The sequence below is a fragment of the Aethalodelphis obliquidens genome, unplaced genomic scaffold, assembly GCF_003676395.1.
Source record: "Aethalodelphis obliquidens isolate GAN/ISIS:26980383/991018 unplaced genomic scaffold, ASM367639v1 scaffold100, whole genome shotgun sequence".
NCBI lineage: Eukaryota > Metazoa > Chordata > Mammalia > Artiodactyla > Delphinidae > Aethalodelphis > Aethalodelphis obliquidens.
The window spans coordinates 2,470,056-2,495,082 of record NW_020838044.1 but is presented as its reverse complement, the minus strand read 5'-3'; the positions used below and the strand labels follow the sequence as shown (position 1 = coordinate 2,495,082).

The window sequence follows — 25,027 nt, the reverse complement described above, 5'->3', positions numbered from 1 at the left end:
AGAGTTCTCCACCCCTGCCTTCCACACTTTTCTGCGGCACCCCCTCCCCCGTGTAAGTGTGGGTGCCCCCCGCAACCGCTCACCTTCCCCGAGGACTGGATGCCCTTGACGACGGCCATGCCCACGATGCCCCAGGCCACGAGGAGGCACAGGGTCATCTTCCAGTTGAGGCCCCCGCTCTCTGAGATGGAGTTGGAGATGTCCAATGCCTCTCGGTACCAGAAGTAGGTAGTGGCCGAGCTCTTCTCACACTCCGGCTCCACCACTGAAACGGCAGCAAAGGCCACAGGGCCTCGGTGGAGGGGCCTGTGGGACCACCTCCTCCACTTGACCCCCACCCAGGGAAGCAGGGAAGAATGATATCGTTCTGGGTTAGCCAGGATCTGGCAGACCCTGAGGACTCCTGGGCTCTCAAGGGGCCTGGGAGGCTTCAGGATATACTGATCTGACCGAATTCCCACTCATGGCATCCCCCTGCCCACATCCATCCATGGAGGGCAGGAAGGATTAGGCAGAACTGGCCTCAAGTTCCTTGGGAACGGTTCTGAGCGAGGAGCTGGAGACCTGCATTCTCGTCCTTGATCCCTGGTTAAATCAGTGGTGTGACCATGGGAAAGTTGTTTCTGGGCCTCAGTTTACCCATCTGTGGGTGGGATAAGTCAGCCAGCCCTTTAGGGGACTTGCATGCAAATTAAGGTTGTTTCCAGATAGGATGGTATTAGAGTAACATAGGGTAGTTAATAATAACTAAACGAAAGTCACAGTCTCCGGAGTTATACCTACACTCACTATTTCATTCAATCCCTGTAAGAACTCTGTGGGATAGGCTGGCAAGAGATCATCAGAAGGGGAAATGAGCATCAGAGAGGGTAGGTGGCACAGCAAGTCAATGAAATCCCAAATCTGTGCCTTAGCCTCTTAGGCTCCTTCAACTCCTTCCTGGGACAGCGCTGGCTGGAATCCCCAGGTGGGTTCCTCAGAAGAACCATACTTGCCTGCCGCGGTCCCATTCCTGGCGACAGGGCACTCACTCCAGGGCAGCGGGTACTGGAAAGACTTGAAGAAATAGAAGATGCTCCACCCGATGATCACATTATAGTACAGCCCAACGAAGAGGCAGACCTGCAGACGGGGGTCTATGGGGGTCACAGAGGCTACAGGCAACTCCACCCCCACCCCCTCCCCACGCACAGCCTTGGAGGAGGAGGAGAAGGGATGGGATGCTGGAACAGTGGCAGCTGAGGGCCTGTTCCTAATCCTCCACTCATCTGCTATTTGGGGAATCCACAGAGGAATGTTTCAGATATTAAAGTTCTCTCCTGTAAGCAGTAAACTCTTAAAATGTTAATCCTCTCCAGTTTGAAATTCTTCTAAGATGCTTGAAGCACTTCCCCATCATTTCCTGATGACTCAGGATTACAATTCAGAGCTGCCCTCCAGGGCGATGGAGGCATGTACAGCTACTGCCGCTACAGTAAACGGCCCCAGACGGCTGTGCTTTTTGAGGTTTTGTAAATGCTTCTTATTGGCTTCCCATGTCTTTCCTTCTCTCAGGATGCTACTTTCTCTTTGGTACTGTCAGCAGTCTGTCTCTAGAAAGACATCACTTCTCGTTCTTGGAAATGTGCTAACCAACCTTGGTAGAACTGTATTGAAAACAGGAGCACATGGATTCTGACTGAGGGTCCGAGGGGTTTCTCTGAAAGCAATGCTTTTACATGCAGAGATCTGCTGCATCCACTTTGGATGTCAAGAGATCCCTTCTACCTCCAGGGGCCCGACTACATGATGCATCAGTGACACTGCCGGGCAGTGTGAGAGCTGAGAGCCCCTCGTTTTATTAATTTCACCCAAGCCCGGGTATGCACAAGCAGACACTCCTACGGCGCACCTTATGTGGAATACAGAAGGAGAGACACCCACCATCTTAACTTGGATGTCTTTAGTCCAAGGGGCAGACCACTCACACTCATGCGTATACACCCTGGCCAGCCCCAGCCATGTCAACCTGTGTAGAGGTGATCTCTCCCAGGCGCTGAGTGAGGCAGGTTTGGACTGGCCCTGCTGCCGGGGCTGACAGATCCTCAGTCCCTTCCAGAAGCAGATTCCAGTTTTTATCCCAGGTGTGAGCATGGGCACCTGCGGGCTTTGCCCTTAAGGGAGGCTCAGTTTCCTCACCTAGAGAGCTAAGCAGGGCCTCGTCTGCTGCCCCGTGGATCAGCCTGGAGCTCTCATGGAGTTCCCCATCCAGGCCAGTGGGGTCTCCCTGTCTCCCACTGTTCCAAAGCCTCACCCCTCGTGGGTCAGCCCCAGGCTCCTGAGTCCTTCTCCAGTCTGCTCATGCGCACGGCAAACTGGCAAGGAGACGCCATACCCCGGGGCTGCCTTTCCTCGTGCCACCCACTTACCCAAATAAAATACTCTTTAACCCAGGAAAAAGGACGGGCCTCCCTCACAGAGAGCTGAGGGGCTGGTAGGCAGAAAGGGGAATCTGAGATGGTCCACATGTCCCCAGAGAACTCTGGCGGAGATGTCCCAGGCCTTCCTTCCTTCATAATAACCCCAAATATTAGACCATCAGAGAGTGGTGCCGACTTCCGGTTTAGGAAATATGTGGCCCTGAGACACCAGCTGGACGCAATTCTCATGATGAGAGTCTCCCTCCCTGCCCTCACCCCCGCCCAGGACTCTGGTCTGTAAACCCTGTGCCCAAGAGCAGCCCCTCTGCCTCCTGGCTAGTGCCCGCCACCAGCCCCCGACTCACTATGCAGCTGGAGAAGCCGATGCCGCCCAGGCGGGGGCACACATAGTGCCACACGCCGATGCTGCCGCGGCGGATCCTCTGGCCCACAGCCAGCTCCAGGAAGAAGAGCGGGATCCCAATGATGATCAGCAGCACCAGGTAGGGCACCAGGTAGGCACCTGGGGAGGAGGGAGGGATGTCGGAGGGTGTCTGGAGCACAGCAGCAGGGTAAGGGAGGGGTGGCAGCCAGGTCCCATAGCATTGGCCACATCTCCAATCATCCTCAAACCGTCACCAGTCCCTGTGCTCCTCCAGGAACGGTCTGGCTCACACGTGCGACCTACCACACGCTGGCCGCCCAGACCTCCTTCCAGCCCTTGGCTCCCCTGACCCGAAACACTAAAGGAGGATCCAGATGTATGGCAATGCCTCCCACTCATGAGGCTAGACTCAGAGACAGACACAGTCACCTCCTGACATATTCCGTGGACACCTGTCCCTCCAACATGTGCCCAGACTGCCAATGAGTCCAGGGGGTCGGGCATCTCCGGGGCGCACAACCCGGCACTTGGCAACAGTCAGCTGTTATCTACTCTGTACCAGGTGTGTGCAGTGGGGCTATCAGGCAACAGAAGGCACAGACGCTATCCCAAGAGAGCTGCGGGACCTTCAGGTTCACACGAGCAATGTCAGTGCATGCACACACATCACACACGGCCAACTGAGCACGTGTGTCCTGAGGGAGGGGTGTGAGTCCCATGGAGCTAATCAGGAGAGGCTTCCAGGTGAGCAACCTCCCACACCTCATATAACAGCATCTAATACATTAAACACACAGGTGCACAGGGTCACGTGCACACATAAATTCCACTTGTCACTAACAACCTGCTGTATCACGATCCTAAAAGGAGGAGGGCCTGAAGGACCCCTGGCTCTGTCTTTTAACCTAGTTCTGTCTCTTGGTCTCTGGCTCAGGCATGCAGAAGAGGAGAGAAGTGACCTGCAGGAAAGGACAGGGACACATCTCCCTGCACATCTTGCCCGACCTGAGGACTTGCGGGTGAAATACAAAACCCGGGAGGCTGCGTGACATGTCTATACATGTCTCGCTTCTTGCAAACCCCAAGGTTATTCCTGGGCCTTGAAAGACCATCTCGATCTCAACCTGTTGAGATGCACACTGAGTAGGGGTTAAGATCCAGACCACGGAGCCAGACCTCCTGGGTCTGAATCCTGGCTCTGCCACTTACTAGCTGTGTGACTTTGGGCAAATTGCTTGATCTCTCTGTGCCACTGTTCTGCCATCTATGTAAAGAGGATGAAAATATTAAGTAGAACCATATGAAATTGCTGATATTTGATCATTTTTGACTTATGAAAATGGCCATTTCATATGCTTCAACTGTATACCTACTGCACAGGGCTGTTGTGGGGATTAAATGAGTGACTTACCCATAGTAACCACCTGATGACCATTTGCCTCCTTCTCATAAAAATAAAGAGAAAAAAAAGCAAACTGAGAGGATGCAGAATAAACTGTCAACATCTGGCAGAGCTGGGCAGAGTTCCAGAGTTTCCATCCAAAATTAAGTAATTTTGACTGGATCACCCAGGGCTCAAAGCCAGAGTTTTGACTCTCAGACCAATCATCTCCTTCCTGTGATAATTTGCCTCCTTCCAAAATACATTTAAGATGACTTACTATAAAAACGGTAAAATACTGGAGAGTTAAAGGTAGAGATAAAGAGGGATTCCAGGAGTCAGAAAGGATGGGAAAATGAAGGTAGGAACATGGGATGGGGAGCTCAGAGTCCTGAGACCCGACAACGCTTTTCTTCCAGGGGTTGTTCGTGATGTCTGGTGCCGTGGCAACTGTCTGGTGACACTGGAAACTAACAGACTTTGGCAAGAACGCTGCCCGGGGGAGCGGCGGCGCGGGCAGAACGTGTAGTGGGGAGAAGGACTCTGTGATTCAGCATCAGTGCTCAGGCAGACTGATTATCTCGGCCACAAAGGACAAGGTTGCAGGTTGCCAGCCGGAGTCCCCAAATATAACGTGTCCTCCAAAGTTGTTTCGGGTACTCTGAGCTCTTAACATCTCACAGCACTTAAGGGAACCACACACTTCCATTTGTATCTTTGCTTTGGGCTGGTCTTATATCAACTCAGCCACCTGGGCCTGGCCATGCCATACAGACTGAAAGCTCTGCTCGGCAATTATTGATTGGGGGAGAAAAAAAAGATCCTTCAAAGCAAAGAGAGCATAGGGGGAATAGACTGTGCCCTGGTGGCGAGATGGAAGTTTCTGGCCTAAGTCAGGCGGGCATTCTCACTCCCTGCCCTTCACTAGAAACCGCAAAGGAGGGGAAGCCTCCAGCCAGACTCTGCTTTCTGGACCAGGGAGGGTGTCCCAGAGAGGAGGGAGGGTCCCTGAATAGGGCTCCATCACTGGGAGGAGAGTCCCACGGGGCAGCGAGGGAGTCAGCAGGGTTAAAATGCCTGCAAAGTGGCAGCCACACCTTCAGGCTGGAGTGTGGCAGTCCCAGGGCACAGGGACTCAGGGGCATGAAAGCTGTCTTCTGACTCAAATCACTTTCCCAGGACCAGAGGTCTGAGCTTGGAAGCGTCATTGTTTTCAGTCCATTGGGTTTTGCCTTGCTTATTTTTGGTTAGTTTCCCCCCGGTTTCGAAGCAAGTTGCCTTTGGAACTTTCTAGCCTGCATTCAGGTGCTGGGGGATAAGGCCTGTGGGCTTCTACCCTCCCTGGGAGCTAGAAATATTGAGTAGAAGGGGTTTGATACTACGGGCAGGATCCTCTGGGGGGACTGAAACTCAGGGGGCAGCGTGAAGACCCTTTCTACCTGGGAGGCTGCGGGTATAGTGATTAAGTGCTCAGGCTCTGGGGCCAAGCTGTCCAGGTTTGAATCCTGACTTTATCACTAGCTGTGTGACTTGAGCAAGTGATCTAACCTCTCTGTGCCTGTTTTGCAGTTTCTAAAGTGAGGATGAGAATAGTTCTTCCTCACATAGGCTTTTTGGGAGGATATGATGGTTGAACCATATGAAATTGGTGCTTTGGCTGTTCCAAGACACTCACATATCAGCAGTTTCATGTATTTCAGCCTAATATCCAGGAAGTGCTCACAACAGTGCCCAGCAGTAATACGCATTTAGTAACAATGGCCAAGAGTTACTGTGTCAGATACAGTGGTAAGCATTCTACATGTAAAGCTCATTTAATTCTCCCAACTGTCCTGTGAGGCAGGAACTACTATTATTCCCATTTTACAAACACAGAACAGCAAGGCACAGAGAAATTAAGCAACTTGCACAGGGTCCCAGTGGCTGCACTGGGATTTGAACACAGGCTGTCTAGGGCCAGAGCCCACATTCTTATCATCATGCCTGCAGCCTCTTGAGAGCTGTTAGCCATTAGCTCTTCCTGGGGGGGGTCTCACTCGAGTTCTGAGCTCCAACCTACGAGGGCTCTGGTTCTGCCTCACAAAGGGGTGTTTCTTTTCTCCCCTCAGCCCGGCCCATTGGCAGGGCACCCCCAGGGCAAGCAGGGCTGCCTCTTACCTCCTCCATTTTTCTGGCACAGGTAGGGGAACCTCCAGATGTTGCCAAGGCCCACAGAGAAGCCGATCTGGGCCAAGATGTACTGCAGCTTGCTGTTCCAGGCCGGCCGGTCCTCCACGTCCGCCACCTTCTGCTTGCCGCCTGCTTCTCCGGCCACATTCAGGATGCTCTGTTTGTAGTCCACAGGCTCCTCAAGGGCCAGCAGGTCGGCCACCGACTCCGTGACATGCTCACTACTGTGCTCGCGCTGGGTCACCTTGCTGTTCTTCGGCATTGGGCCACCTGGGCGACGCAGCCCTGCTCCCCAGCACGCAGAGAAGGTGGGACTCGGCCGCTGTCAGCTCCTTCTCATCCAGGGACCTCTGAAACCAGATGAGCAGGAGAGGATTAGCTGACCACGCCAGAGAGGTGGGGAGCCCAAGTGGACACGACCCAATCAATTCATCAACTCCCCGTCATTCACTCAGAGGCTGCTCAGTGGCCTTGGACATCGAGCTCGCTTTCCTCCCCATTGAGGTGCCCGCTGAGGAGCTCGAGGTCTGCACACTCAGTTTCCCCACTGGCCTTCTTACCTGAGCATCATCAGAAAGGCAAGCCTAATGGGACGAAAGAAGCAACATCATACACCAAACCCAAATAAGGGGTCGTCCACGACAACATTGACCCCTTTCATAACCACAGATCCTAGAATGTTCAAGAACATCTGGAAGCCTCCACTGCCTTCCCTGCCCAGGGCAGCACAGGGTATAGCCAAGTCCTAGCCCTCTTGTGTTCTATTTAGTCAAACCACCTGGTGGGACCCAGGAAGCCAGCGCCTGCATTCAAAATGCAGTTTTGGGGCCAGTGGCATCATGGGAACTTGTCAGAAACACAGACTCTCAGGCCCACCCCAGACCTACTGAATCATTCTCTGTATTTCTACAAAACCTTTGGTGATTCAGAGGGACATTAATGCTTGGGGGAAAAAAAGCCTACAGCTCTTACCATGGAGCCTCTGGACACCAGCATCCCAGGCAGGAGCACCAGCCGGGCTCAGCTAAGGATTCTGGCAGCAGAGCCCTAGAGATGTTTGCTCAGTGCCAACAAATCCTGGGTCATCACTCAGCAGTGACATTATCTGAAGGCCACCACAGCCAAGAGCCAGTTCTCCATCCTTCAGTGACAGTTTTACAGCAGATAATGTCTGCACAACGTGGGCGGGGGAGGCAAAACCCTCCCTACTCCTGCAATTCCCCATCGTGTATCATGCTTTCCCTTAAACAAAGAAAGCACCAAGGAGATGAGTCCTTTGAAGGATCCCAACATTCTGCTTGTTTTGAAGCACCTCCTCATTAAGGGAAGGTTGGAGGATTTAAAATTAAACCACATACACCCCGGCCGGCAGTTGCCCTGCATCTTTCTAGGGATGTAAATTATCCGGCTCTGCCATTACTAAGGGAAGGAGCTGCCTCTGTTCTCCTCGCACGTGCCACCTGAATTCTTGGGCAAGGTCCCTCTGTAGCGGAAGCGTGCAGGGATGCCCGTCCTGCTGGGCTTGACCCAGACCTCCTGGCTGACTCCAGCCACAAGGACCTTCAAGGAGACCTGGCTGGCCAGATCCCGTTACACACGTAATGAAGCTGGGAGGACTGGCAGATGGGGACAACTGTCCACCCTGGTCTGTGGGGTTAGCCAGCCCTCCCCAGGCCAGGCCTCGGACTACACAAGCAGGTGACACTTCCCTGCTCTCCTCATCTAAGGGGGACAGTGATTCTTTAGGGACTGTCCCCTTCCACCTCAGGCACAGCCAGGGTCTTGGGCTTTGGAGTGACTGGGACAGAGCCAGCCTGCCTGAAAGACCTCAGAATTCCCTACAAGAAATGTAGCTCTCTGTTGGGACTCAACTTTACAGTGGGTCAGCTGAACACTCCATCATGTCCTGGAGGGTGCTCCAAGGTGGGACTCTGTGTCTGTGGCCCCTCCAGCCCTCAGCCTCCCCCCGGGCTGCTACGGTGCCTGTGCTACAGAAGCCAATGGTGCCCCCAGGAGTTGTGCAAGGGGGAGGCCTGTGCTCTTGCCTGGGCCGCCAGGACAAGCCCCTCCCCCTCCCCAGTCAGTAGGGCCCTGTCCCCAGGCTCTCAAATGGAGGACAAAACCTAAGGCACATGCAGTGGTTGCTTGTCCAGCTACCCCATCTCTCCTCAGCTTACGTCAAGAGTTTTATTAAAAACTAGAGATGGGGAGCAGGGTGAGGGTGGGTCCCTCCTGCAACCACAATCACCAGGTACCTTAGCCCGGAGCCTCCCTACAGGTACCAGCCTGCAGCAGGATCCGATCAGAACAATCTGCTGTGCGTGAGATATGACGTACTGTTCATCTTGCCACGACTGGAGAAAACCGAGGGGGATTCCTGCAAGTCTGCAGAATTTATCTTGAGGCTGACCAAGCAGAGAACATAAATTCTCTAATTTCCCCATAAATAGATTAGTGAGTGGCAGCTCTGGTCACCAGCAGGAGAAGCAGGGGGGAGGGGAGGAACGCATCATTTTAAACTAAGTGGGCTCAAGGACAAAATGAACACCTTCTGGTAAATCCAGAGAAGGATACCCGCAGCAGCATCACGGAAACCATAGGCATCAGCTCAATATAAGCTTCTTCCTCCTTCCCAAGACATCACTGATGTGCACGAACATCCTGCACTGCAGGATGGGGGCCCGGGGTCCTCCCAGGCCATTGGGTTTGCAGGAAGCAAAGTGCTGGTACAAACTTGCAAGCTGAGACACTGGGCTGGGTTTCAATCATGACTAGAACCGTATGTGCCCAGTGAATATGCTCATGTGACAGCAGAGTCCAACATTTGGAATATTAAAGTTTGAGGGATCCTAGCAACATTCTCATTTTATATATGAGGAAACTGAGGCCCAGAGAGAGGAGGTGAATTGCCCAAAGCCACTGGGTCAAACTCAGCAGCAAGGTGGGTGGGACACTGGAAGAAGACAGTCGTCTCTCATGGTAAAGGACAGGGGCTTTGAAGTCAGAGAGGCCCGGGTTTGAGAGCCCATTTCATTCACTCATTCATTCATTCACTCACTCATTCATTGACTTGACATACATTAACTGAGTGCCTTCTCTGTAGCAGGCTCTGTTCCAGGTGTGAGGGATACAGCAGCAAACAAAATAAGCCAAGGGCTTCCTCTTGCAGAGGTTATATTTCTAGTGGAAAGGCCAGATACTAGAGAAAGAAATACACAGATAAAAGAGCCAGGGGTGATTTTTGCTATAAAGACAATAACATGGGGTAGAGAGTGGGGTGGCTCGCGAGCTGGAGGGTTGCTATATTATGGTCTGGAAAGGCGTCTCTGAGGAGGGGACATCGGAGCAGAGGCGTATACATCAGGAGATGTATGTTAAGTGTGTGAGTGAATGAATGAAGTGTCTGTCTGACGTCAAAGCCCCTGCCCTCCACCCTGGATGCCTCCACCCCAGCAACTGTAAAGACAGTCTCTTCAATAAGTGGTGCTAGGAAAACTGGACAGTTACATGTAAAAGTATGAAATTAGAACACTCCCTAACACCATACACAAAAATAAACTCAAAATGGATTCAAGACCTAAATGTAAGGCCAGACACTATCAAACTCTTAGAGGAAAACATAGGCAGAACAGTCAATGACATAAATCACAGCAAGATCCTTTTTGACCCACCTCCTAGAGAAATGGAAATAAAAACAAAAATAAACAAATGGGACCTAATGAAACTTAAAAGCTTTTGCACAGCAAAGGAAACCATAAACAAGATGAAAAGACAACCCTCAGAATGGGAGAAAATATTTGCAAATGAAGCAACTGACAAAGGATTAATCTCCAAAATTTACAAGCAGCTCATGCAGCTCAATATCAAAAAGCAAACAAGCCAATCCAAAAATGGGCAGAAGACCTAAATAGACATTTCTCCAAAGAAGATATACAGATGGCCAACAAACACATGAAAAGATGCTCAACCTCACTAATCATTAGAGAAATGCAAATCAAAACTGCAATGAGGTATCACCTCACACCAGTCAGAATGGCCATCATCAAAAAATCTAGAAACAATAAATGCTGGAGAGGGTGTGGAGAAAAGGGAACACTCTTGCACTGCTGGTGGGAATGTAAATTAATACAGCCACTATGCAGAACAGTAATGGAGGTTCCTTAAAAAACTACAAATAGAACTACCATACGACCCAGCAATCCCACTACTGGGCATATACCCTGAGAAAACCATAATTCAAAAAGAGTCATGTACCACAATGTTCACTGCAGCTCTATTTACAATAGCCAGGACATGGAAGCAACCTAAGTGTCCATCGACAGATGAATGGATAAAGAAGATGTGGCACATATATACAATGGAATATTACTCTGACATAAAAAGAAACGAAATTGAGTTATTTGTAGTGAGGTGGATGGACCTAGAGTCTGTCATACAGAGTGAAGTAAGTCAGAAAGAGAAAAATACCGTATGCTAACACATATATATGGAATCTAAAAAAAAAAAGGTCATGAAGAACCTAGGGGTAAGACGGGAATAAAGACACAGACCTACTAGAGCATGAACTTGAGGACACGGGGAGGGGGAAGGGTAAGCTGTGAAAAAGTGAGAGAGTGGCATGGACATATATACACTACCGAACGTAAAATAGCTAGCTAGTGGGAAGCAGCCACATAGCACAGGGAGATCAGCTCCGTGCTTTGTGACCTCCTAGAGGGGTGGGATAGGGAGGGTGGGAGGGAGGCAGACGCAAGAGGGAAGAGATACGGGAACATATGTATATGTATAACTGATTCACTTTGTTATAAAGCAGAAACTAACACACCATTGTAAAGCAATTATACTCCAATAAAGATGTCAAAAAAAAAAAAAGGAAACCATGGCAAAAAAAAAAAAAAAGACATCAGCTGGTGCCGAGTGAGGGGGCAGCCACCTCACTTGAATTATGCGAGCATCAGGCTCCCTCTTGGGTGAAAATGTTCTATCTAATGACAGTTCCTGCCTCCCGGGCAGGGCTGCGTGAGGATTCCATGAGCAGATGCATACCAAGTGCCTAGTGCAGGGCCTGACACCAGGAAGGACCCAAATGACAGAGGCCGCTACCTGGAAGCCTGGTGTTGTTTGCCTTTATTCATTTAAAAATATGTAAGTTCCCCTATTTATACTTTGTTACATAAGTGCCCTGTTTCTCCTCAGGAAAAGCCAAAATGAGTTTGCGGGGGGGAGTGGGGTGGAGAGTGGAGAGCATTTTGCAACACCACCAGCTCGGAGATGTCTTTTTCTGTTTGCGAGAAGTGACAGCACCCTGAGGCTGGTGGCGCAGCACCCCGCGAAGCCCAGGCCCACTCACCTGCCCCAGGGTCAAAGGGAAGCAGGTACAGGCCATGCGGCGCCAGATCCTGGGCCCAAAGATCAGTAAGGTTATTACTGATAAAAACACGGCCGCATAGTAAAGTCTAGTAGTGTTATTACTCAAACTATAGCTCAAATCTGCAATAGTTTGAAACCATTTAAAAACTTGTTTTACACGGTCTACGGGCACAGTACGGGGTGATTCTGCTCCAAAGCCGAACTGCCTGGGTTCGAATCTCAGCTTCGCTCCTTACCAACTGCCGGCCTGGGAAGCTTCTTCACCTTACTGAGCTCGTTTCCTCAGCGTCAGCAAGGACAGCAGTGCTCACTCTGCAATGTCATGAGGAGGACAGGTTGTACAGGTCTCAGAAGGGGACCGGCCCCCACCAAGTGCTCACAAACGTCACCTCTTCTTATCATCTCGGATTCACAGCCCGGCCCGGGAAGTGAGCTGGACAGCTATGCCCCAGGGTGGGACAGGGCATGGCTCACATCACACAGCTGTCAGCACCCAGGCGTCCTCACTCCTGTGCTCTCTCCGTGCCTTTAAAGGGAAGGTGGCAGCAGTGACTCAGAACAACCCTCCCTCCCTGCACGCACTAGTTCCCTGAAGCCTGGAGGCCGTCTGTGGGGAAAGGTGAGCTTTCAGACCAGGGCCCAGGAATCCAATGTGTACCAGCCAGGGACCCCAAAGCACTGCTGGGGACAAGCGCCAGGATCAGAGAAAACCCAGGGGTGGGGGCAGATTCCTCTCTGCCCCTGCCTTTGCGGACCGTGGAGCCAGCCGAGATCCAAGCAGTGGGAGGCTGGCTCGGTGCTGGTCTTGACCAGCCACCAGCCAACCGTGCAAATTGGCACCATCACCCTGACCTCTCTGGACCTCAGTTTCCCTGTGTGTGAAATGACTTGGTCTGGATGATCTCTGAAGCTCTTTCAGCTCTGCATCTATCCAGGGAGTGCCCCTCCTGCACGTGCGTGTGAGCAAGGGGTGACCAGCCCCAGGCACTAGACACTGCAGGTCCTTGGGCTGGTCTGTCAGGCCACCCTCTGCCAGCTGAGAGCTCACCGGTGCACTGTGGGGATGCTTTGACGGCCAACCGAGTCGTACTCAGATCATCGCCCTGTAGTAGTTGGGGGGGGGGTTATAAAGTTGCTTTCCCGAGCGGCGCATCCGTCCATGGTACTCTCGGAAAGGAATGCCTCCGTTACTTAAAGCAGAATGCAGAGGCGCTCGAATGCCAAGAAAGCGCCTGGTGCCAGATCTGTTGCTTAGCAACAGATGCAGCTTACGGCTCAGAATAACACATGTGAGAGAAGCAGGACCAGGGAGTGAACTGTGAATCTTCTTAAAGAGAGAAAAAAATAGTGCCACTAGGAGGCAGACAGGTAAAAATATCTCCTGCCCGAGGACTGACGGCTCCACGACTTTTCAAGCACAGCGCTCAGCAATTACCCCAAGGGGGTGGCTGCTCACCCTGAAACCAAAGCCAAGCCAGAGGCCCCTCCGCTCGACAGCAGCCAGAGAGGGGGCGGGGGACCCTCTGAGCACCTGCCTCCTGGGGTCCGCAAGTTTGTATCAGATACCTCAAGGGACAAGCTCAAGGGAGCCACTTATTTTCCAAGGGAGACCCCGGGGGAGCTGAGTGGACAAGCTGCCATCTTGGGGATATAGGAGCCAAGGGGACCACAGATCTCGAGTGCTGGCTTCACTGAGCCCCAGGGGGCGTGCCCAGTTTTGCTGCTCTTGGGTCGGGGGGCTCTGGAGAGAGTGCTGCACATTCGTAAATGTAAACCTCCACCACAGGAAAGCCGTGAGAGCCCCCAGCAGAGGAAAGCCGTGGAGAACACCCAGCTCCCCGCACCATATTGCCAAGGTCCAACTCAGGACTAGGCGGTGGTGAGAAGGAAGCAAGGTCGGGCCCCTTTCTCTCAGGGAACTTGACAGCTTCCTGATTTCCAGGTGACAAGCGGTGGTGGCCCACACAGTTGTCCTAATTACCTCAGAGCCTCTGGGCTTCCACTGAGCCCGAAACAGGTCAGACTGTTATCAGAGACCCAAATTATCCTCCAAATTATTTTTAATTGTCTTACTGGAACCTCTGGCAGTCACGTGGGGCAAACTGGTCCTGATGGGCCTGCTGGCCACCCGCCTTGAGTTTTCTCGCCCAGGACGCACGGGCAGGGACCCAGCACCATTCCTGGCCTCTCCCTCCTTCACCCTTCATGCCCACGTCGCAAATTCCTGTCAGTGGGTTCAGATCTGTCCTTTCCCACCCCTCATGCTCTAGCTCAGAACTTCTCTCCACTAGAGGCCGGCAACAGGCTCCCAGCTCACTTCTCCTCCAGGCCTTCAGAGGCGGCTTCTTGGGTACCACGTCCTCTGCACCCACTGCCAACGCACTGCCCCGGCCAAGACATGTGCAGCTCCTCCTCTGGGCCCCCTTCCACCTCCCCTGCCCACCCACCACTCCCCATCCTCTGCCTCCTGGACCTTCTAGTCTTTGACGGCCCAGCTCGAGGCCCACCGTCTCACCTGTGACACCTTCCGCAGTCCTCTAAGTAAGAATGAGTATCCCTTTCTCTCTCCTCAGCACGCTCTTTATAAGACTATTTTACACTTTTACCGTTTGGCTTTCTAGCATAGCTAGCTGTTTACAGGCCTGATTCCTTTTCTAACCACGAGGCTCCCTGAGGGCAGGACCCAAGGTGTATTCAGCTTTGTGCCCCTCCTGCCTGCCCCGGGCCCAGCAGGGCCTGGCACACCAGACAGAATGTGGTATTTACAGATGCTCCAGGGTCTCTGCCTGCCTACCCTCCAAGAACAACCCGCTTCCTATGTTGAAATCTGAACCACTGCCTTTGCCTTTGAAACAAAGAGGCCGGGGCGAAGAGCTAATAGCTCTGACTAGAGAAGAGGCGGTAAACCTCCCAGAAGTCGCCTGCCCAGCCGGGGGCTCTAATCCGGCACAGCCCTGCAGCACATGTCAGGGGGACCCCAGGCCTTGGAAGACAGCTTTCTGTTCCTTATTCATCTGGAAAATAGGGAACAGCGCTTACCTACCAACTGCATCTGGTTACCACATGGATAGAAGGAGAAAGAGCAAGAAAAGCTTACTGAGAAGTCAAATCAATAGGATGGTTACTTCTGACTCCATTTCACAGATTTGCTGGGTTTGTGCTGTGGTCTCCTGTCCTTATCCAGATTGACAGCATCTTTGCTTCTGCAAGGCCAAATCCTGGTGACTTACTACCACACGTGCTCAACAAATATGATATGAATGAAGTGAGTGCGTGAATTAATGAATTCAAGTATTTTGAACTCCCCAAATTTTCTAGGGTCTGATGTAATTTTCCAGCTTCAAATTTTCCCCATTTTCTGACAGGACATCCTGATCCCAAGAGCATCTGATGCCCCAAGCAGCACTTTAAAGCTAAGGTAAACTAAGAAGCCTGACCGTCGCTCATTGACTTTTTGCCTTTGATAAAGGAGCCATGATTTGTGCCTCCTTTTCTCCCCTTTGCAGACAGGATCCACCCTCACCAGAGAGAAATAAACACTGGACGGGGACAGTCTTGGCATGGAGCGTTTCTGAGGCTGGTGGACCATACCAGACAACAAACAGGCAAAGGGGCCAGTGGAATCTTCTGCAGCCCGTCTCACCTTCCTGTTGCATTTGCTGAGCGAGTTCTCTGCAGCTGGTATTTTGTTTTCTTAGTCAAGGAGGAAAGAAAGCAGGAAAAGGGGCAGATGGTCCACAGGGGGAGGAACTGGCACTGGAAAATGTGGGCGGGGCCAGTGCCAACAAAATCTTTTGGTTCGGTTCTACCATATCAGGTGAGGGGGAAATGCACGCCCCGAGGATGTCCAAGCCAAGAGCAGTACCACGGCTGCCCCACAGACGCCTGAGCCTTGCACTAGAATATAGGTTGCTGAGGGCAGAGCGGGGTGGTGATAATGACAATGGCAACAGCAGCACGCAGGTGATACTTCTCGAGGGTCACCTCCACAGCAGCCACTGTGTAGAGCAGACATCACCTCCTTTAACCCCACCAATAACTGCATGAGGCTGGTGCCTCTCTTATCCCCATTTTACACATGAAGAAGTAGAGGCTCAGAGGGATTCATTACCTATATCTCATTGAACTTAAGATCCTCTGGTGCTGGTACTTTCTTGAACTTACCAGAAAGTGTCCATGGAAGGTTTTCACCCAACTAGGCCACCACTCCACCTGACCAACAGCCAATCTGAGACGTTGTTGACTGCACATCCTGATTTTAAGATGTGACACTGTGCAAGATTCCACACCTTGGAATTGATGAAATACGGCACACCGTCAAACAGTGGAGGCCCGGAGTCCCAACCAACACAGGATGACTCCAGAATCTCCCAACCACCACGCTGTCCCAGAAAGATCGTGGGTTTTGGACCCAGGGAAACCTGGGTCGGAGTTCTGCTGCCACTTACAAGTTGGGAGTCTTTGGGGAAGTACACCTTCTCCTTTGGTTGCAGTTTCTGGACCTGAAAATATGGGGATGAGGCTCTGACTTCACAGGGTTGTCATGAGGATAAAATGATAAACGCAGGGGCCACACCATAAACCCACACCAGCTGCCCCTCCTTGTGAGAACATGGGGGAAATGGGTCCAACCAGGAACAGAGGCCCAACCACCCACAGTCCCGAAATGGCCAGGAACTGGTGTGGAACAAGCATGCAGGTACCTGAGGACATGTGGGGCTGGTGGGGGATGCAGGTGCTTGGAGCTCCGACTGATTCCCCACTCCCCTCTTGGGCTGAAGGAGAACGGAAAAGCGCCCAGAAACTCCCACGAACTAGGGATACTGCTGAAATATGGGACTTTAAAAATTCCTCTCTATATTTTCCCTCCCTCTCTCTCTCCCTCCTGTCCTTTACTTCCTTCAACAGATATTTACTGAACACTAACTATGCACCACGTCCTGTCCTAGTACAGCAGAGAACAGAGCAAATAATGTGCCTGCCCTGGGGGATGTATATTACAATGCAGAGGACAAATAAAAACCAGACAAATGTGTAATTAATATTGTATATATAGGCATAGACTGTATCCATAGTGATAACAAGTAAATATATAATACAGCAGGGATGGAGTGAGGTAGGGATGCTACAATATGTAGGGGAGTTAGGAAAGCAACTCTGATAAAGACCTGATAGTGTGAGAGAATAAGCCATGTGGATATCCTGGGAAAGCATTCAGGGCAGAGGGAACAGTAAGTGCAAAGGCCCTGAGGCAGGAGCAGCACTTGGTGAGTTCAAAGACTAAAAGGAAGAGCCCTGTGTCTAGTGCATCCTGAGCCAGGGAAGAGTGGGAGGTGCTGAGACAGGAGGATAACTGGCATCCCGAGCAGGCAGGACCCGCAGGCCATAGAAAGGAGTTTGGGTTTCCTCTCAAGGATAACAGGAAGCTGTTGGCAGTTTTCGAGCAGGGGACTGATGTCACCTGACTTTTTAAATAGATCAGTATAGTACAAATTAAAAAGCACATGGATTGGGACTTTGAGATTAGCAGGTGCAAACTATTATATATAGAATGAATAAACAATAAGGTTCTACTGTATAGCACAGGGAACTATATTCCATATTCTGTGATAAACCATAATAGAAAAGAATATGAAAAAGAATGTATATATATATGTGTGTGTGTATAATCGAAGCACGTTGCTGTACAGCAGAAATTAACACAATGTTGTAAATCAGCTATACGTCAATAAAATAAATTTAAAAAAAAGAAAAAGGGGGGGTGGTAGGTTAGAGATGGTGATGACCTGGGCTGGCAGTTGGATAAGGTTTAGGTTTTAAAGAGAGAGGGAAACAGAGGCCCCCAGGGTGCTGAAGTGCACACAGGCCCTAAACAGAAAATCCATGAGACTGTCCTGATTTGGAAAAAAAAATTTTTTAAAATCAGTTGTGAAAATAAAAAGTCCAGGAGCAACGAGTGAAGGCCTCACTCCCTTCTTTTCTTATTCATGGGAGGCCCACGGTGGTGACAGATGGGTCCTCACAGCTACTGCCCAAATCCACTGACCTGGATTTTCTTAAAGTCACTATTTTCTCTTGTCTCAGAGAGAGACAGAAGGAATCAAGGGTGTCCAATTACCTGAGTTACCCACCAGACTGTGAAGAGCACTTGAAGGAATAGTGATCAGAAACCCTTAATTACACTCCCAACATGATGTCTCTTTCCTGAGAACCAGAAACGTTTGTGTCTCTTTCCTCACCAGGCTTCAGTGCGGCTTTGTGGAGGGGTGGGCAGAGAAGCACTCCCAGCAGGACACCTGAGATCACAGCGGAGGGAGCACACATGTTTGAAGACCTACTGTGCTTACATATGTTATTTACCGCCCCCCCAAAAAAATAACTTGGGATAAAATGGAATTCTCATTTTACAGATGAAGAAGCGTAAGCTAAGGGAAGCTACCTACCATGTACAAGATTACTGAGCCATGCAGTGGAGGAGAGGGAATCCAAACTGTGGTCTACCTCACTCGATAGCCCATACTCTTTCCAATACACTGGTGTTTTACACCCTTCCACATGTGATGACACACAGAGAAGAGAATACAGCTGTGGCACACTGGGGTAAATGGAGGAGGCTTCACCACCCTAGGCCACTCAAGGCTATTCCAAGGAATGAAGGCATCATTATTTCTGGGCCTCATGCCACCCCTCTGGGGCCCTGGTTAGGAAGTTCTCCAATGCACCATGCCACACTGCAAAGTGACATACGTGAACCTCATTCAGCAAGTCAACAATGGAACAAGTCCATCTACCATCATTCCTCCCTGAGGTCAGGAGCCCTCATTTGGCTGGGCCCTTTCCCAAAGCTAGAGTCATAATACAATTTGGGGACTGGTCAAGGAGATTCCTTCCAGCGGTTCCAAAGGAGTCCCTGAATTACTAGCAGGCAGGTTGTCTCAGAGGTGTGCCAGGACCGTGGACAGCACCCACCAGGCCATTCTGGGAGCCAGTGCCTGGTTGCCCAGCAGAGGAGCACGCTTGCTCTCCGCCCTGTAGACCCCCAGGGAGAGGAGGTCCACGTCCTCCCTGAATACTCACCTGGCAGCACCTGCTGGAGCCATTCCACCAGGTGACTGCTCACATCTCCTGAATGGTAGCTTTCTCAAACAGCACTCCTGACCTGGAGTTGGATTTAAAACCACAGAGCCCAGAAGTCTTATAATTAAAAAGAAAATGCAACCAGCAGGAATTTGGGGTGGGGACCAACAGATTCTATCTGCAAGTGAAATAATAGGTGGCAAAGCAGTGGTGCAAAGAATCCAGTGGAAGTTCTAATTAAACCAGTAATTAAATTAGAAATGATGGAACACCTCGCGAGGCAACTTGTTATCTTCAAATGAACTGTGATCAGGTCCTGGAAGACAGAGTGGCAGCTCAGTGGGTCAAATGCAGCTGATGCGATGACCCCCGGGCCTGGGAGCTGGAGTGTTACTTCCTCTGGCCCTGCTCGCCCCACCCTCACTCCACAGGAGGCCTCGGAACAAAAGCCCTTTCGGTCTCAACTCCCAAGTTGGGGACTCAGGCTGCCCAGGCCTCACCTGACCCAAAATTATTCTCTAACAATATATACCTGGCTTTAAATGTGAGAATAATTTGGTACAGTAATCCATCCTGCATCTGAGTTTATGTTCTCACATGTGAGTTTTCTGTACACAGTGAATATCTAATTATATTTTTCTTAAATAACTGGATTTATCCAGAGATGAACCATGTTTTAATTTTTAAAATTATTCATGCGGGATGGGAGATGGGGGGAGAGAATTACCCCAAGGCTGTATCTCCTCAAAATGGCTGCCTGTGGAGCAAGGGTTCCTGGGAAGACCTCTTTGTCTGCTGGGGGCGGAGGAGATGCTTACATTCTAACTATCCACCCTCACTTTCAGAAACTTCCCCACGGTGATCAAAGGTGGTTTGAAGGTGCCAGGCAGGCTAGGACTGTATGGGCCTATTCCTCCAGGTGATTTCTCAGAGAGAGAGAAGAGATGGAGAGCCAGGAGGATGCCAAGTTTCCCAGAACAGCCACGGATGCAAGTGGTGGAGCCCCAAGGATAAAGAGAGTGGGCTCCACAGGACAGGACCAGGTAGCAAGCAACATCCCTCTGGGCAGCCCATGCCGCAGCTGCTGTAAATAACGTTGGAGTGTTAGCAGTTTTGCTCTGGGGTCTGGGACCTCACCAGAAACTGCTGCAGGTCCCTAGCACACCCTGTCCAGCAGAGAAACCTGACACATCAGAGCTCCCACCAGCGACTGGCTGTCCTTGATTCTGCAGACACAGAAATCCTCAGGGCAACCTCCAATCTGCTCTGACTCTACCCTCACTGCTCCCAGAACCAACCCCAGACTTGGACAAACTTTAAGGGAATGAGGTCAGGGGTGGCAGAGGTCAGAAAGAGAAAGATGCACAGGACGGGACAAGATGGAGTCTGGGATGTTCTCTGGATTCCAATCTACCTGGAAGCACATACTGTATTCCCCCAAACTCAGAAACCGAGATATGTTCATTCTCTACCAATTTCCCATTAGTAGAGGCTCATACCCCCTTCTCAGGGCACCAGCTTAAAGAACCAAACTCACAGGTTTAGACAAGCTCATCTGGGTAAATGCCTAGGTTGTCAGCAACATTTATTAAGAAATTATTACAGAGACACATCACATAGACATCAAGAGCATGAAGTCTGGAATCTGACAGACCTGAGTTCAAATTCTCAGGTTGCCATTCACTACTGTGTGACCTTGAGCAAATTAGTTAACCTCTCTGAACCTCAAGTCCCACATCTGTAAACTGCTGAGAGCAGTAATATGCCTCCTGGGACTGTAGCGAAGGTTAAACGAGACAGTGTATGAATAAAGCACTTAGCACACGCCTCAATAAAAACCTGGATGTTATGACTGTGTGCCAAGCACCGAGTGAGCTTCTGGAACCCAGCACCTGGCCCTCCTAAAAGCAGGCCAAGTAGGCATTTCCCCACAGATCACCATCCCACCTGCGTTCGGGGCAGCGCACTAACACAGATCTACCTGCAGTTCTGTGCTTCTGACCTCTGGAAGCCTGGGACAGCAGTCAGGAGAGCGCTGCTATAAAAGGACTTTGTACGGGCTGACAGAGTTTTTCCATTCTGGTGCCCCGGATATTTTGTTGTGAGGACTTCTTGCAGCCCAGCCTGAGAGCAAGCAATAACTCAGACCTGGTTTTCAGAAAAAGAAAAACACGAAATCCATCTTCCTTTTAAACTGTTCTGCTGCTTATCTTAGCAGTTTTGAAGGGATTTATGATGAATTGTTCTGCTGCAGCAAACCTGGACAGGAAGGAGCACAGGGAAGGGATGCTGCACAGGCAGAAGGAACTTGCTTCTTAGGAATTCTCCCATCTCTGTATTTATCATCCTTGGAATTTGCTCCCAGATCCAATCGGGAGGGCAGTGATTCCAGGGTTCCCGTATCACCCACACACACACAAACACACGCACATTTCCAGAAGCAGACTGGAGTCCCCTGGGTCAGCATGGCTTCTTTCTTGCTGCCCTGGGGATCCTCATATTTCCTTTGCTCTTAAGGTGCACACACCTTAGCTCAACACCAGGTCTAGACATATTACAGGAGGGAGCCAGTGGCCCAGGATCTTTCAGGAAAGGCAGGAGATATACTCCTTTCCTCTCCAGGAAGGCCAGCCTAGCCTCCCCTGGACTGTTCTTCTGCAGCTCCCAACTCCATTATGGACAGGACAGGTGCGGAGGGGGATGGCAAGACCTGATCAAAGAGCAGGGACCCGTGAAGTTTAGCGAGTGCTGCAACTTGGGTGTAGGCCACAGCCATGAACAATCTCAGGAGTCAAAGCCTGTGCTAGAGTCTCACCCTGAAGCAACTGCAGGCAACCAACGGCACCCAGCAGACCCAGCACAGCCCCTCACCCCCCACCTTCCACTCCACCCACCACAGCACTGCTCTTACTCAGGCTTCCCCATTCAGGGTCTCCCAGGGGAGACCTGAGGGTTGGAATAGGTCAGTTTGAAGCTGAGTTATGCGTCCTTCTTAACCCCATGGAAAGCCCTGCCACTTTCATTTGTCTCCACGCCCCCTCTCACACCAAGAAACAAGGACAGGAAGAGAAAGAATCACTTCTGATTAAGGCCCATAAGGAAAGGGGTGGGGAACTAACATTTAACGAGCATCTGCTACATGTCTAGCACTGGTCTCAAAAATAAGCCTGCAGAAAAGGTACCACTGCGGGGCTTCCCTGGTGGCGCAGTGGTTGAGAGTCCGCCTGCCGATGCAGGGGACACGGGTTCGTGCCCCGGTCCGGGAAGATCCCACGTGCCGCGGAGCGGCTGGGCCCGTGAGCCATGGCCGCTGAGCCTGCGCGTCCGGGGCCTGTGCTCCACAACGGGAGAGGCCACAACAGTGAGAGGCCCGCGTACCGCAAAAAAAAGAAAAAAAAGAGAAGGTACCACTGGCATCCCTGCTTCACAGCTGAGGAAACCGAGGCTCAGGAAGTAAAGGGACTTGCCCAAGGTCACCCCACGCTGGCACATGGCAGAGCACTGGGCCAAGTTCTCACTGAAATCACAGGGCCCCCCCCCCCGCCAAGCCTCTCCTCCAACATCCCCCCAACCCGGCCCTGCTCACTTTCCCCACAGGGTCAGAGCTCCAGGACCCTCGCCCAGCAGCCAGGCAGCCTGAGCTCTGCTTAGCTCATTCTGGAGACTTGCTCACCTTTGGTCAGTGACTCCAAAACACTGAGAGCTTGGGTCATTGCCACTCACAAGTCCTGGTAAACTCCATTCAACTCACAAACAGCTGACACATGACTGTGTGTGACTCAGGCCAAACACACTCACTCCAATCAGAGCTGGTGGGCACAATTTGCCTTCTACACTGAGTCACCCTCCAGGCTGAGATGCAGAGATTTCCTGAAATTCACCACCTACTTAGCCACAGCTGCTCTATTAGACAAAAAGCCAGCAGAGGAGCTGAGCTTCTCATGGTCCCATGGATGGGCCATGGCCAAGGACAAGCAGGTGTGACCTCAAAGCTCTTCCTGCCCAGGTGATGGGTCCACCTCACCAGACCATGGGATAATGCAAGCAGAGCATGAGACGGAAGAAGCCCTCTGTTAACCTCCACACACTCTGGCCTTGTCCTTCAGACATCAGTCGGCAGGTCCAGCACAGCATAACTAAAGTTTTGGTTGAATTTTGGGGCGAGCCATTACAGGATTTTCTTAGTTCCTGAAAGTTCCTGTTAACAGGCAGGGGCAGTGCCCTCAAAAGAATCTTCCTTCTCTACACCCCTGACTTCTCTCCCCAGCCCCACCCCACCTGCCTCATGCTCACAGCGGAATTGCCCCAAAGGTAGCTCTGGTTAGAAATTTCCTAATCCAAAGGGTCCGTTAAATTTTTTCTCAATGAATGAAAGAGGAGTGGGAACAGTTTTTTTTTTTAACTCCGCGTCTCAGCGACTGGGTCCTGTAAGGTGAGTGGCCTCGGGATTTCTGAACACTTGCAGCCCTGACAGGGCTGTTTGAGCTTTAAAAGGATAGAGCAGGAGACCGCGCCCCTGCAGGAGCGGCCCTCCCCAGAGCACTGTGCGCTAGACACACTAGCATCGCTAGAGAGCACGGTGCGCACAGGTATAAACGTGGCAGAGGCCTCTCTCCCGAGGCGGTGCCCCCTCCAGACCTGCACCCCGCGCACGCCCCCCATATCCGCCATTCGGTTCCCAGATGCGCTTTCCTCGAGGGAGGATGGGCTCCCCGCTAGCTCCGAATTCAGCGAGGACCAGCCCCAAGACTGAGAATTCAATATTCATCTCGCGCGTGAGCGCTCTGCTTCTCTTGCCAATGTTACTGTCAAGGTCACGGGCCTGAAGCCGAGCGGATGGGGCTGGGGTCTCCTGCAGCGCAGGAGCCTCCCCGAGGGAACTGCGCCCTGGGCGCGCAGCTCCAGGCGGCGATTCTGGCCGGGCCTCCTCCCCGGTCCTCCGCGGGCGCTTGCCTCTGCAACTCTGCCCGATTACCTCCGGAGTTCTTGGGCCCTCTTAGCCCCGGAAGCTGGAGTCCGGTGTCCAACCGTGAGCGCAGCGCAGGGCACCCCCGGAGCGCCCGAGAAGCGCTGGCCCCGGGGCTCCGTCGCCAGGCAACGGCGGCTGGAGTGGCGGGAGGAGCCCGGGGCCCTCGCAAGGCTGGGTCGATACCCCGGCAGCGCCGCCTCTCACCTCGGTCCTTAGGCCTCCCTGGCTGGGGCGGGGCCGGAATAGCTGAAGTTGCGGTGGCTGGTCCCATAAAGCCAGACGGGGCGCGGCCGGCGACTCACCTGTCCCGCGTGGCCGTCGCGCGGTCTCGGCCGCTGCACTCCGACCGAGCAGCTGCGGTTCCCAACGGGTCGCGGGCGCACAGCCCCTCCCACGACGGGCAGTCCGACTGTGGCGGCGACGGGCCCCGGCCAGGGCTGGGAGGGGACCCGGGGCCGCGCGCCGGCGCACGAGACTCTGCTCGCTCCTCTCTCCCTCTCCTCGCCGCTTGTCTCTGCCCGTCTCTCGCCCGCGGCGCGCTCGGCCCTCGGGGGAGCGGTCCGGGAACCCAGGTCCCGCGGCGGAGGCAGCGCGTGAGGCTGCAGGCACCGACGCCGAGGGCCACCCTCCCTGCGCCCTGGCCGCGCCGGCTCTGCGGAGCGGAACGGAGCGGGGCGGAGCGCAGCGCGCACTGTTCCCTCGTTTTGCGAAAGGCCACCCTGGCGGCGGGGCGCCGTGACGCAGGCTTGACTCACGCACGGGCCCGCGTCAATGCGAGGCTCTGGGGCCGTGAGCAAGGCTCTGATGGACGACCCAGACAGAGGGGGTGGGCAGAAGAGGCAGGGGGCTGCCCTGGGAGCAGCCTCTGGAGGCCCCTGACCCAGGGACCCAGATTCTGGAGCATTACCAGGTTCTAACCTCAAAGAGGAATGGGAGCCCCATGGCCGAAGCCCTCTGAGCCCTGGGCCTCACTTCCTTCATCTTTCCAGGCGCATCTCTTTCAGCCTCCTGGTATGAACTCAACGCCCCACAAAGTGGTTATTCCCCTGCCCTAGCCACTTCCACCTCAATGCATTTGTTCACTCTCTTCTCCACACTTTTCCACTCCACTGTCCTTCCCTCCTACCATTCTGCAAGACCCTTCCCTGTGCCGTTCAACTCCTCCATACATCGCTCATCTATTGAGCTCCTACTGTATGCCAGGGGCTGCAGGAGTTGTGAAGATCACCGCTCTGGGAGATGAAGGCATGGAACCTCGGGGAGAGGCAGAGTGGGGT

At 52.3% G+C, this 25,027-nt stretch overlaps 1 protein-coding gene across 1 annotated transcript in view; it reads right to left on the bottom strand.

Moving 5' to 3' along the window:
• The window catches only part of SLC6A17 (solute carrier family 6 member 17), a 50,788-nt gene extending 26,430 nt beyond the window's left edge, over nucleotides 1-24,358 (bottom strand). Inside the window, exons 1-5 of the mRNA XM_027096236.1 lie at nucleotides 24,053-24,358; nucleotides 6,323-6,684; nucleotides 2,765-2,922; nucleotides 996-1,122; nucleotides 84-265 (exon numbers count right to left, since the gene is read on the bottom strand). Of these exons, the coding sequence (XP_026952037.1) occupies nucleotides 84-265; nucleotides 996-1,122; nucleotides 2,765-2,922; nucleotides 6,323-6,596 (741 nt within the window). The 5' untranslated portion in view covers nucleotides 6,597-6,684; nucleotides 24,053-24,358. The remainder of the gene's footprint in view (nucleotides 1-83; nucleotides 266-995; nucleotides 1,123-2,764; nucleotides 2,923-6,322; nucleotides 6,685-24,052) is intronic.
• Between the last annotated feature and the right edge of the window lie 669 nt (nucleotides 24,359-25,027).